At 36.2% G+C, this 14,840-nt stretch overlaps 1 protein-coding gene across 14 annotated transcripts in view; it reads left to right on the top strand.

Annotated features, from left to right (window-relative positions):
- The window catches only part of BBX (BBX high mobility group box domain containing), a 285,719-nt gene that overhangs the window by 252,372 nt on the left and 18,507 nt on the right, over positions 1 to 14,840 (top strand). For all 14 annotated transcript variants that reach the window (XM_077118493.1, XM_077118480.1, XM_077118481.1 and 11 more), the window contains one exon: positions 1,059 to 1,207. In XM_077118493.1, coding sequence (XP_076974608.1) covers positions 1,059 to 1,207 — 149 coding nt within the window. The remainder of the gene's footprint in view (positions 1 to 1,058; positions 1,208 to 14,840) is intronic.

Raw genomic sequence — 14,840 nt, 5'->3', positions numbered from 1 at the left:
TTCAAAGTTTATGGATAGCTTTCTGATAATATCTTATTAGTATCAAATAGTATTCAACTTTCTGTTCCTATAAATATTTTCTTTAAATATGAAAGATGGTTTTATTAACTGAGGAAACCCCCTTACCTCTTGCTCTTTGAAAAAACTTACTAGCCCTTTTCTATTGACCGTTCTGATGGGTCTCTGACTGTCTTGACTCTGCTTGCCAACTCTTGGACTTTCCTCCAAAACTGAGACCACTTTTAGGGAGAAATAGCTCAAATGCATCGTTCTTAAAAGTTAGTAGGTAAAGCTACTCCCCACTTCCATTTTCCATCTGTGAAGCACAATGATGCTCTCACTACTGTTCCATCTGTCTGGATTGCATCTTAGTTATTAAGTCTCACTGACTGAAAGCCAGCAGCCAGCCCAAGGATTTCTTAGCTTTGATGGTGGCATTTCTGAAGTCATTTGTGGTTTGCGTTAAAGCTATATTGCCTTTCTGCCAGTATGCTTATTGAAAACTGTCTTTACTTTACTCGAGTGTTTTTATCCTTATCCTTGACAGCTCTCCAGAATTTTCTAACGTTCAAAATTGTGTGTGTGTGTTTTTGTTTTAATCAAGCAGTAGTCAATAAATGTTTTTTAAAAATTTTTCTTAAAAATTACCGAACTGCATGGATTTAAACTGACCAATATGTACATTTATATCTGACTCTCTAGAATGAAAAACTGACCAAACAGAGTATGCTTTATATTGAACTTTATGAAAAATCCCCATACCAAATGAGAGAATGACAAATTCCCCACTTAAAAAATATTCTAATATTTTAAATGATGTTTCTACTTTTTTTTAAGGTAATAGCATAACTTGTGATGTGGACTTACCAAGAATACTGTGATAATAAACCCTCTGAAGCATTTCTGAAAAGATACTTTTTTTAGCCCAAGGAACTTACTGTATCCTAATTCTTAGGGACACTGTTCTTAAATTGAATATCTTAAAATATATCTCATATCATATTCTTTTCAAATAATATTTACGTCATGTGCTGATTGATTTATCTCCCTTTTATTAGCTCCGCAAAGCTGGATGAAGAATTTGAAAAAAAATTCAACAGCCTCCCTCAGTATAGTCCTATTACATTTGACCGCAAATGTGTACCTGTCCCAAGAAAAAAGAAGAAGACTGGAAACGTGTCCTCAGAACCAACTAAAACCAGCAAAGGTTAGATGTGTGTTGTACTTCCCTATAGTGTGGTCAGAATCGCAACTGCACCCTCTGCTGATCTTCTGTGGCTCTCTTTAATATATCTAATTGGATTTAGAACTGAGGGAGTAGTAAGCTAGAGTTTTGGATTGCTTTCCAAGTTTATCTTGTTCCCTGCCTCCCTTTTTTCTCTCCCTTCTTTCCTTCCTAATTCTCTTAAGCCTCTGTCTTTTAACATCTCAGCCTTGGCAGTTGTCAAGGTGTGGCCAAGCTTTCTCTAAAGTGTTACAGATGGTCTTCAACCTTTCGCCTTTCAGAATTCTAATTTAGAATGCTGAGCTTCTCTTGAGCAGAAACTGCTGGCTGACTCCAGTTCTTCTGTTTCCAGTGTCAGCAATAGGCTGGACTCTGGGACTGTGAAACAGTACTACTCGCCTGATAAGCGGGCTCCATTCTTTACTGGCAGTATGGATCAAATGAAAATAAAACTCTCCATACTCCAGCAGTAATTTTTATTGGTCTTGCCGAATTTAGAGTACATATTTATTATATTCATCTTCAAGAATATCAGTTCTCTCTTGTGTGTATCATGGAAGCTTTTAAAATTGTCAGCATTCCTTGGGTGTATTTCAGCATTCCTCAGGGACATTACTGCAATCCAAAGTGGAATTTCAACGAGGATGCGTCTGTTTTCAGTGGTCTTAGTGACCGCGGCCAGTTTTGACACTAATCAGATCAGCCAGTTTTGTGCTAATCATCCTTCCCTGCTCAGGACAGTCAAGTACAATAAAGGATTGTCTTACTCAGACTGACGGTATTACTCCTATTAATTAAAAACTGTCTTCTGATTTTACTTTAGGTCTTAAGGTTGGTGGAGTAAATGTACTTCTAGTTTTCTATACAGATGTGAAAGGCTTCATTCATATAGCTTTCCTGTAAGGACAGAGAGTGAGGAGAAGATGAATCAGTGTGACAGAGCTTTTGTGGTTTTCAGGATCAAATTCTAAACAGGATTTGATGGAGGAGTCCTTGTGATATCCTACAAAAGTGGCTGCCTGTTTCTTTCCTGCTTTACATCAAATCAGAGTCCCTTTTGTGTATTGTGGATGAATGTGTATGGATGGATGGATGGGTGGATTGCTAGGAAATAAAGATATCTATCAAGATATATAGATATATAATAATTCTTTCCTACTTAATTTTAAGAAGTCTAGCCAATGATAAATTTGATCAAAGGTAAATATGAAGAGCTAGGATTTTGTGGATTTTTGAGTGAGTGTTTAAGGTATAACCTTTCTAAACCTTTCTCCTTCAAGACTTAAAAGCTCCTTTGCACACTGGAATTGACACAGAAGAGGAGGGTCACTGTGAGATCTGTGTCTCAAGTCATAACTGAAAAGCTGAAGAAAATGTCCCTTTCATGATTAAGAGAGATGCATAGTCATTTTAGAGTTAGCTCAGTTTTCCTTTGTGTTCAGTAAAAACAAAGTCTAATGAATACAGAACTAAAAAAAAATATTTTATATTACCAAGTTTGATCATCTGGGAAAATAAAATATGGTTGTATCAAATTCTGTCAGGGTAGGTAGGAAAGAAATACAGTAGACTTGTTGACAAGTAAGCCACGGAGCGTAATGATGGATTACCAAATGAAATGACAGTCTTTGTGCCCTAGAGATATTTAGGTATAGGCAAAATCGTCCATCAACCCAAAGATACCAGGCATCTTGAGCTCCCATAATTCTTAGATTTAAAGTTTCTGATAAATACCTGACAAGCCAATAAAAGGCGCTTAGTTGATTATGTTCAGAATATATGCTCTCTTCTTCTACTCCTTGTAGTTTGAGACATTTAAAGTAGAGCTCTAAAGTTGGCCGAATTATCTGTCAAGAAATTAGCAATAGATAGAGTTTTTGTAAAGCTGTAAAACCCTAAAGTTAGAATCTATTTTCATGACCTCCTCTTCCATTTTAGTTGTCTGTTATTTCATTTTTCTCTCCTAGCTGATATTAAAAGTATTTATTTTGATATGAAATAGCTTTTTGGAGCTTTGGATTATACTTTGCACAGTATCATCTTAATATCCTCATTATGCCTCTGGAGCCCAAAGTCATTGGTTCTTATACAATGTATCAATATGTGGGAATTCTTCCTAGACAGTAGATATTGCTCTTCATTTTGACTCATAGAGCAAGTTGCAATTAAAATAAAGAGGAAATAAAATAATATTAATATATTCTGTATTTAGAAAACTAAAGAGATAATATTTGTAACTGATTGTAATTTGGCATTAGCAGCACCAATATACTAGCCTACACATTATTAATGAAATTATCATACCAGCTGTGCTGTAATTGCTTGATCTTTTGAGGATAGAGCAGATTGTTTTCTTAGACTCTAGACCCTTTACACCTTAGCATAATGAATCATTTGAAGCAAACACTGTGTATGAGATCATTAGTTCATTTGTTAAAGAGCTTGTGTTTGTAGGAAACTTCAGTTTTCTTCTAACAATTTATCGTTCATCTATATTTTTTTCTTCTATTTTTAATTATCACTCAACATTCTGTTTTTTTTTTCTGTCTCATACTGGATAGCTTTTTAGGTACTTAAAGTTCAGTAAAATATGTAGAATTTTTCTGAATTGTAATTTTTACAAGGATTATATATGTATTTACTTAATTATATATCTCAGAATCCTATTTTCTCAATGGTTTGTTTGGTTTATATCTGTATTTCCAAGTCATCTCATTTCTCTTTCCCTTGTCTCCCAAATCTCTGCCCAGTACTTTGTCAATATAATAAGTTTTGACAGAAAGTCTATAGTGAAAAAGAAAGAAAATAACTTTAAATACCACCTTTTCCCAGGCTTGGACTATGTTATAGTAGGGCCACGGCATAATGTTTTAAGAAAAGAATTTCCATTTGTATCTAAGAACAAAATATCCAGTAAATCCATTTAACTCAGAATGCAGTTTAACTACAGCATAAGGTGTTTCCCAAGTTATCTCTCCCAGTTTATATTTAAAATGAAAACTTTAAACAAATAAAGTAAAATAAAACGAAAGCTTTAAACTATATATCTAAATTTAATTGTAACTATTTAAAAGGTTTGTTGGACACATTTTCTTAAATAAATTTTTAATGTATGAAGCACTTTTTACAAAAGAAACAGAAGTCAGAGTTCTCTGAAACTCATATTCAAATGAAGTAGCATCATGGAGGAAAACAAATTGAATTTAATTTAGAGTATTTAAATTAGGCCTCATCTTGACCTTTGAGTTCCCTTTTCCTTTATCTCTTGATTTTCTCACGCTGTTCTTGGTCCATTTTCTGTCAAGCATATTCTTCTTGGTCTGTCTTATCTTTTCCGGTCCATATTCATATTTTAAGGTTGCAATAGCAAATGGATTAAGAATTTAATTTTTTTTTAAATCTCCATGGTAATAAAAGAAGGTTTACAAAGTTAAAAGTTGAAGACCAAATTCCTTGTTTGATATATTAAGACAACCTGGGAATGATTTTAGTCTAAGACTACTGAAATCTGATGATAGCCACACAGCCTTTGCTTTCAGGAAGTTATGCCTCCAAGGTTGGGCAGAACTCTGTATGCTGACCTATAACTATTTACTTGAGATTATTCATTGCTACCAAATTCTTTTAGGAACATGGTATCAGCATATTTGCAGATATAGAAGGTATACCTAATATAATTCTGAGTTCCTTAACAAGGCCTGTGTTTACAGCACAAGGAGGTGGTTCTTTCCCTTTAATGAACCTTAATTGTGAGTGGCTTACTTGGAGAACATATCCTAGCCAGCAGACCTTTGCTATAAATTATCAGAAAGGAATTCATTGTTTCATTGGTTATGTATTATTTGGCGTTCATTATAAAAATGACCACCTGTTGTATGTATGTGCCACATTTTATTTATCCATTCATCAGTTGATAGACATTTGGGTTCCTTCCATCTTTTGCAATTGTGAATAGTGCTGCTCTGACCATCAGTGTGAAAATATCTGTCTAAGTCCCTGCTTTCAATTCTTTTGGGTATATACCCAAAAGATCACCAGGTCATATAGTAGCTCTGTACTTAGCTTTCTGAGGAACTGCCAACTTCCTTCCAGAGCAGCTGCACCATTTTACATTGCAACCAGCAGTGAATGAGTGTTCCTGTTTCTCCACATACCTCCAATACTTGTTTATTTTCTGTTTTTGTAATAGCAGCCCATTCTAATGGGTATGAAATGTTGTCTCATTACGATTTTGCTTTGCATTTCCCTGATGATACTGAGCATCTTTTCACATGCTCTCTGGCCATTTGTATATCTTCTTTGGAGAGAAGTATTTTTCAAGTCTTTTGCCCATATTTTAATTGGGTTGTTTGTCTTTTTGTTGTTAAGTTGAAGGAATTCTTTATATATTCTGGATATTAAACCTTTATCAGACACATGGTTTTCCAAACATTTTCTCCCATTGAGTAGGTTATATTATTACACTCATGATAAAGTTCTTTGAGATGCAGAAGTTTTTAATTTTGATGGGGTCCCATTTATCTATTTCTTCTTTTGTTGCTTGTGCTAAGAAACCATTGCCTAACACAAGGTCCTGAAGATGGTTCCCTACATTTTCTTCTACAACTCTGAAAAATTTATAGCTCATATATTTATGTATATATATATAAAGTTATAGCTCATATAGTCCATTTTGAGTTGATTTTGTATGGTCCTCCTCCTTTTTTCAAACGGAGATCCAGTTTTCCCAACACCGTTTGTTGAAGACAATTCTTTCCCAATTGAGTGGTGTGTGCCACGTTGTCAAAAATCTGTTGGCCATAAACATGCAGGTTGATATCTTAGCTCTCAATTCTGTTCCCTTGGTCTGTACATCTGTCCTTGGAATATAGTTTAACCATACAAAGGAGTGAAGTCCTGATATAGCAATAATATGGATGAACCTAGAAGACATCATGTTGAGTGAAATAAGCCAGACAGAAGAATAAACATTATATGATCATACTAATTTGGAACAATTAGAATGAGTAAACTCATAAGTCAGAATCCAAAATATAGGTTACCAGAGGATGGATGGTGTTCTAGTTTGCTAGCTGCCGGAATGCAACACACCAGAGACGGATTGGCTTTTAATAAAAGGGGATTTATTTTGTTGGTTCTTCAGAGGAAAGGCAGCTAACTTTCCACTGCGGTTCTTTCTTACGTGGAAGGCACAAGATGGTCTCTGCTGGTCTTCTCTCCAGGCCCCTGGATTCCAACAACTTTCCCCGGGGTGACTTCTTCCTGCATCTCCAAAGGCCTGGGCTGAGCTGCTAGTGCTGAAATGAGGAATGCTGAGCTGCTTAGGCTGTGCTACATTGTGTTCTCTCATTTAAGCACCAGCCACTTAAGTCAAACATCACTCATTGCAGCAGACACGCCTCCTAGCCAACTGCAGATGAGGTTCTTATTAGCAACAGATGAGGTTCACGTACCATTGGCTTGTGTCCGCAGCAACAGAACTAGGTATGCTCACCTGGCCAAGTTGACAACTGAATCTAACTAACACAGACGGCATATGGATAGGGAATGGGAAATTAAGGCTTAAAATATGCAGGGTTCCTATTTGGAATGACAGAAATGATTTGGCATTAGGTGGTGGTGATGGTAACATAAGATTGTGAACACTGTTAACCACACTGATGTGTGTGTGTGTGTGTGTGTGTGTGTATCTGAATGTGATTAAAAGGAGAAATTTTAGATTATATATATGGTAACAGAATAAAATTTTTTAAAAAGATCCATGGGCCTATACTGCACAAACAATTGAACCCTAAGTTAAACCATGGACTTTAATCAATAGTGTGGGTATTAAAATGCCATCAATTATAACAAATTTTCCATACGAATACAAGGTGTTTGGTGGTGGGGTGGTGTATGGGAATCCTATACTTCATGTGTGATTGTCTGTAAAGCCACAATTTCTCTAATAAAGAAAAGAAATTTAAGCTGAGAGAAATATCTTTTGCTTTCTAAGCTACCATTATTTTTTTGTGGTATCTCAAATATGATAGATATCTTTAAATTTTAAAAAATGACAGCCTAGTCATAGAAGGAAACCGAATGCTCATTTTCCATCTTAAAAACATGAAACTGTAGAACCTGGGCATACACTCCCAACATAAGTATTATGCTTGTCATTTACTTTCAATAGCATTTCTAAAGAGAATAGCTCACCTATTTCACCTTACCTACTGACCTTAGAAAATTATCAGACCAGGTTAACACTGACAGTGACTCATAGGTCATTACAGCTTCTCACACAAAAGGTGCCCATTTTTCAGCAAACTATGAACGACATCAATTTTTTTTAAAAAGTTACTGTTGATGTTTATATGGCACCCCTCTTATTCCCTCAGCTTGTGTTTTTTCTCTCCTATTTCCTACCCAGCTATGACATTGGTGTGCAAAAGATAATAGATACCTTTGAAATTTAGGCCTCCTGCATAAAAATTTGAGTAGGGTTCCTAAGCCAGTTTATGAGTTAGCAATAAGTGATTTTGTCCTAAAGAAGCAGAAGCAGAGGCAGATACAAAGACTGTTTGAAGAACTTAGAAAGGAAAAGGGGAAACAAGATGAGAGAGAAGCTTGAGGTTGATGGTAGAGGGAAGAAGGTCAGTTGCCCTTTTTTTTTTTTCAGTGATTCCTTTTGAAACCCTTTTCTCTGCTTTCTATTTTTTTCCTTCTTTTCTGTGTATGGCTCTTCTACATTAATTAACTAAGAAAAAAGACAGTAGTTAATTTCCTTATGTAACTTTTTACAACAAATTTTGATTTTATTTTCTTTAAACAAAATGTCAAGCATACACATCATACACATTGAGCAGAAATCAAATTGTTGACTTATTAACTTTAAAATTGCTGCCATCCAGTGACTGTAATTAGATCTTACCAATTACTCTTTCTTTTAAAGCTTGTCGCTTTTTTATCTGAAGTTGTCATTTATTTAGTTTTATTTTATAGCTACAGTTTGGCGGCAGAGGAACAAAGAAGTTTAAAAATGTTCTTGGTTAATGGAAATTAAGTTTACAGAACCACTCTGGATGTTCTTTTTTCATGTTAAAATTGACAAGCTCTGTCTTTAGCTTGTCCTTAGTTAACTGTACCTCTTATATTTCTCTTAGTATGGTTAGGTCTGAAAAGGTATATCCTTTTCTTCTATTTTAACCCATTCCATATGTCAAATCAGTTTGCTTCTGTGACCTACTTCTGTATCCCATTTTCTTTATACAAAGGGATGAATGTAGGAATCATTTCCCTGGTGAGCCAGTACTTTACTAATATTAAATTGTTTTCTCAGAGTTAAATAACTACAGTCCTTATGATCTTGAGAAGTCTCAAAATTAATTTTCTGTGTTCTCCTACTTCCATTTTCCATGATTCCCCATGTATTATACAGGTGCACCAACTTGCAGTTTTTTGGGTTGCATAAAATATGTATAAGGCAGTGATTGCAAACAGATTATATAAAACTTGTAAATTAATGCAGTTTGAACACATGACATATTTTCTTAGTACTTGTTAAATTTATTTTCTTTTCTCTTATTGCTCATAAGCAATAAGAGAAAGTAGCAAATAAGGAGGCATTTCTATTTCCACTTCAGACTACCACCAGCCAATTCAGAAGTGTTTGTATAGATTGTTCTGAAGGATAGCTTTGCACAAACACTTGTACAACTTTATATCGTTAATAACAGCAACAAACACTCATTTCTTGAGCTCTTACTTTGTACCAGGCATTGTTTTAAGAGCTTTATGTATCTAGTCATATAGTAAATACTTAATGAGAGCCTGTCATACGTTAGTACTATTCTATGCACTTATACTATATCTATATATAAAACAGCCATCATGGAGGTAACATTATGGTGGGGACCAGGCACCAGACAAGCTTAAACAATAAGCAAAGTTTATAGTGTGTTAGAAGGTAAGAAGTGCTATAGTTAAGAAAACAGGTTTAATAGAACAACTTAGCAAAAGATCAACAAAGCAATGCAAGATTCGAATAGTACTATAAATCAGTTAAACCTAACAGACATCTATTGGGTACTCCATCCAACAACAGTAGAATATTCATTCTTCTCAAGTGCACATGGAACATTCTGCAGGACAGACTATATGCTAGACCGTAAAACACACCTTGATAAATTTAAAAGGACTGAAATGCTACAAAGTATGTTCCCAGACCACAATGGAATAAACTTAGAAATCAATAACAAAGAAATTTGAAAACTCACAAATATGTGAAAATTAAACAGCAAATTTATAAATGGCTAATGGGTCAAAGAAGAAATCAAAAGAAAATTAGAAAATACTGTAAGGTAAATGAAACTGAAGACATCATACCAAAACATAGGATACAGCTAAAGGGGTGCCTAGAGAGTAAGTTATAGGTGTTATAAGGACCTGTATTACGAAAGAAGAAAGATCTGAAATTAATAGCCTAACTTCGTAGCTTAAGACACTAGAAAAAGAACAGCTATAGGTTACAACAGATTTGTGAACTCAGCCAAGCACAGTGGTGGCAGGGCCTAGCTGCTACAAAGAAGACATGTTTTAGACAATAACTCACATGTATGGGCAAAAAGCACAAGGACTGTAATTATGATTAATTCCTTTAGCTTATGTTCTGTGCACAGTAAAGCATTCCAACAAAGGGTTTTCATGTAGATTTTTTTTGCTATACTGAACATTGGGAATCACAGTTCATTCTTTTACCATGTGACTATCCCATTATTGCAGCACCATTGTTGATTTGGGGGGGGGGGGGGGGCATGGGTCAGGAATCAAACCCAGGTCTCCCACATGGGAGAATTCTACCACTGAACTACCCTTGCGCCCCTTCATGTAGATTTTTTTTGCACCCATGCTGTTGATTGCTAAATGCAATAGTCAAATGATGATACTGAATAAATATGTCTTTAAAAAACATATAGTAGCAAATCAAATCCAGCAACATATAAAAAGAATTATACAATTGTGCTAGTTTGCTACCTGCTAGAATGCAATATACCAGAAATGAAATGACTTTTAAAAAAGGGAATTTAATAAGTTGCTAGTTTACAGTTCTAAAGCTGAGAAAATATCCCAATTAGAACAAGTCAATAGAAATGTCCAGTCAAAGGTATCCAGGGAAAGATACCTCAGTTCAAGAAGGGCGATGAAGTTCAGAGTTTCTCTCTCAAGTGAGAAGGCACATGGTGAACACAGTCAGGACTTCTCTCTCAGCTGGAAGGGCCATGGTGAACATGGTGTCATCTGCTAGCTTTCTCTCCTGGCTTCTGATTTCATGAAGCTCCCCAGAAGGCGTTTCCTCCTTCATCTCCAAAGGTTGCTGGCTCATGGACTCTCTGCTTCATGATGCTGCAGCATTCTCTGCTCTCTCTGAATCTCCTTCATTCTCCAAAATGTTCAGTAGCTCTGTTTATACAGGTCTCACAGCACTCTCGTTGGCTTTCTATGCAATAGCCTTGGATCATGCCCATCAAACATAAAGAGTTTCCACAAATCCTTCCTGGATAACTCCATGTCTGATCCTGGCTTTCTCTGAAATAGCTGACTGGCTCCACATTTGGAAAATCTGCCTTCCAGCCAAAGCCGCTAGTCAGTTTTACCAGATTATCTGCCATTTTGAAACAAGTCTTGTCTTCTTTCCAGTCTATAACAACACACATCTCATTTCTGTCTAGAACCTGGTCAGAGGTATCTTTAGAGTCCACATTTCTACCAAGATTCTCTTCAAAACATTCTAGGCCTTCTCTATCAAACTCCTCACAACTCCTCCAGATTCTTCCCCTTATCTATTTAAAAAGCCATTCCAACGTGTTTAGTATTTGCAAACCACAGCAGCACCCCACTCTCCGGTACCACAATCTGTTCTAGTTTGCTAGGTGCTAGAATACAATATACCAGAAAAGGAATGGCTTTTAAAAAGGTAAACTTAATAAGTTGCTAGTTTACAGTTCCATGGCCGAGAAAATGTTCCAGTTAAAACCAGTCTATTGAAATGTCCAATCAAAGGCATCCAGGGAAAGATACCTTGGTTCAAGAAGACCAGTGAAGTTCAGAGTTTCTCTCTCAAGTGAAAGGGAACATGGCAAACAGGATCACGTTTTCTCTCTCATCTGGAAAGGCATGTGGCAAACACGGCACCATCTGCTAGCTTTCTCTCCTGACTTCCCTTCACGAAGCTCCCCGGGAGGCGTTTTCCTTCTTCATTTCCAAAGGTCCCTGGCTGGTAGACTCTGCTTCTCATGGCTACATCATTCTGCTCTGCTCTCTCTCTACTGTATGTAATTAGATCATCTCCCTGGTGATGTAACCAAATCAAGAGTGGTTGTTAAACTGAATTAGGTGACATGTCTCCACTCATTTGGATGGGTCTTGATTAGTTTCTGAAGTCCTATTAAGGAAGAAACATTTTGGAGAATGGAGAAATTCAGAAAGAGCAGAGAAGGACGGCATAGCCATGAGAAGCAGAGAGCCCATAACCCAGCAACCTTTGGAGATGAAGAAGGGAAATGCGTCCCGGGGAGCCTCATGAAACAGGAAGCCAGGAGAGAAAGCTAGCAGATGACGCCTTGCTCACCGTGTACCCTTCCAGCTGAGAGTGCAACCTGGTTTTTATGCTGTGTTCACCGTAGCTTTCCAGTTGAGAGAGTAAAATGGCAGCTAATCTGGCAAAATTGACAAGTGGCTTTGGATGGAAGGCAGATTTTAAAAGCCATGAACTTGGATATTTAGCAGAACAGATCTCCAAATTAAATGTGGAAAGTGCAGCCTGGTGTCTCGGCTTACAGTGAGATGCGACAGGAAAGAGATAAGCTGAGAACTGAACTCTTGGGTGCCATGTGCCTTCTCACTTAAGAGAGAGACCCTGTTCGAGCCCACCCAGGGATGCCAAAAAAAAAAAAGAGAGAGAGACCCTGAACTTCATCAGCTTTCTTGAACCAAGGTATCTTTCCCTGATGCTTTTAATTGGGCCATTTTCTCAGCCTTAGAACTGTAAACTCCAGCTAAGAGAAAATCCCAGCTGTATTCACCATGTACCTTCTCACTTGAGAGAGAAACCCTGAACTTCATCAGCCTTCTTGAACCAAGGTATCTTTACCTGGATGCCTTAGATTGTACATTTCTATAGACTTGTTTTAATTGGGACATTTTCTGAGCCTTAGAACTGTAAACTAGCAATTTATTAAATTCCCCTTCTTAAAAGCCATTCTGTTTCTTGTATATTACATTCTGGCAGCTAGCAAACTAGAACAACAATGATGATAAAGTGAGATTTATCCCAGGAATGCAAGATTGTTTGACCATCTGAAGATTAATTAATGTAATATACCATGTAAATAGAATAAAAAACAAAAACACATGATCATCTCCATAAATACAGAAAATGCATTTGACAAAATCCATCATCCTTTCATGATAAAAATACCCAACAGAATAAAATTTCCTCAATCTGATAAAAAGCATCAGAAAAAAAAAAACACAATTAACACCATACCTAATGAAAGACTGTGTACTTTTTACTAAGATAAGGATGTCTACTTTCACCACTTCTATTCAGCATTGTACCAAAGGTTCCTAATACCTAAGGTACTTACTTAAAATTATGTAAGTAAAAGAAATGAGCCATCGCCAGATTGGAAAGGAGTAAGTAAAACTGTCTATATTGGCAGATGACCTGATTTTGCATATAGAGAACTCTAGGAGATCCACACATACAAAAACGTTAGAATGAGTTCAGCAAGTTTCCAAGATATAAGATAGGTATACAAAAATCAGTTGCATATCTATACATTTGCAGTGAACAATCTGAAAATTAAATTCAGAAAACCGTTCCATTTACAATAGCATCCAAAAGAAAAAAATACTTAGGAGTAAATTTTACAAAAGAAGGACAATACTTATTGTTGAAGGAAATTAAAGATCTAAGTAAATGCAAAACTATCTCATGTTCATGGATCAGAAAACTTAATATTGTTAAAATGACAACAGGATTCAAATTGATCTATGCATTCAACATATTCGCTAGTAAAGTCCTAACTGACTTCTTTGTGTAAATTGACAATGTGGTCCTAAAATTCATACAGTATTTCAAGGGACCATGAATAACCAAAACAACCTTTTAAAACAACAGAGTAGGTAAACTCAGATTTCCCTGATTTCAAATATGGTACTAGCAAAAGATGAGATAAATAAATCAGTGTTATAGAATTGAAAGTCCAGAAATAAACCCACATGTTTAGGGCAACTAATTTTTGACAGAGGTGCCAAGACCTTTCACTGGGGAAAAAGTAGGTTTTTCAACAATTAGTGCTAGGACAAATGGGATATCCACATGCAAAAGAATGAAGTTGGAACCTGTTCTAGTTTGCTAGATGCTGGAATGCAATATACCAGAAATAGAATGGCTTTTGAGAAGGGGAATTTAATAAGTTGCTAGTTTACAGTTCTAAGGCCAAGAAAATGTCCCCACTAAAACAAGTCTATAGAAATGTCCAATCTAAGGCATCCAGGTAAAGATACCTTGGTTCACGAAGGCTGATGACATTCAGGGTTTCTCTCTCAAGTGGAGGGCACCTGGTGAACATAGTCAGAGTTTCTCATCTGGAAGGGCACATGGCGAACACAGCATCATCTGCTAGCTTTCTCTCCTGGCTTCCTGTTTCATGAAGCTCACCGGGAGGCATTTTCCTTCTTTATCTGCAAAGGTTGCTGCCTGGTGGACTCTGTTTCTCTTGGCTATGTCATTCTGCTCTGCTCTCTCTGAATCTTTTGTTCTCTAAAATGTTTCCTCTTTTATAGGACTCCAGAAACTTCTCAAGACCCACCCAAATGGGTGGAGACATGTTGTCACCTAATCCAGTTTAACAACCACTCCTGATTAAGTCACATCTCCAGGGAGATGATCTGATTACAGTTTCAAACATACAATGCTGAGTAGGGATTAGAAGACATGGCTGCCTTTACAAAATGAAATTAGGATTAAAACATGGCTTTACTAGGGAACAAACCAGCACAGAACCTTGCCTCATATCATATACAAAAATTAATTCAGTGTATCAAGATCAATATTTAAGAGTTAAAATAATAAAACTCTTCAAAGAGAACGGAGGTAAAGCCTCATAACGTTTGATTTAGCAATGGATTCTTAGCTATGACACCAGAAGCGCAAGCAACAAAAGGGGAAAAATAGGTAAATTGGATCTGATCAAAATTAAAAACTTTCATGCTTCAAACAATAATATCAAGAAAATGGAAAAACAACACACATAATGGGAAGATATTTACAAATATACAGGACTTTTAACATAGAATGTATATAAACTCTTACAACTCAATAATAAAAAGACAACCCAATTTAAAATGGGCAGAGGATCTGATCAAAACTTTTCAAAAATTATAGACAAATGACCAACAGACATATGGAAGGATTCTCAGCATCATAGAATGCACATCAAAACCATTAGTCATCAGAGAAATGCAAATCAAAACCACAAGGAAATCCACTATGATAGCTAGAATTGCAATATCAAATTATAAATGTTGGCAAGATGAGAAGAAAGTGGAACACTTGTACACTGCTGGTAGG

Source organism: Tamandua tetradactyla, chromosome 10 (genome assembly GCF_023851605.1).
Source record: "Tamandua tetradactyla isolate mTamTet1 chromosome 10, mTamTet1.pri, whole genome shotgun sequence".
Classification (NCBI taxonomy): Eukaryota; Metazoa; Chordata; class Mammalia; order Pilosa; family Myrmecophagidae; genus Tamandua; species Tamandua tetradactyla.
Note: the sequence above shows the minus strand (reverse complement) of the source record. Positions and strands in the feature narration are given on the sequence as shown.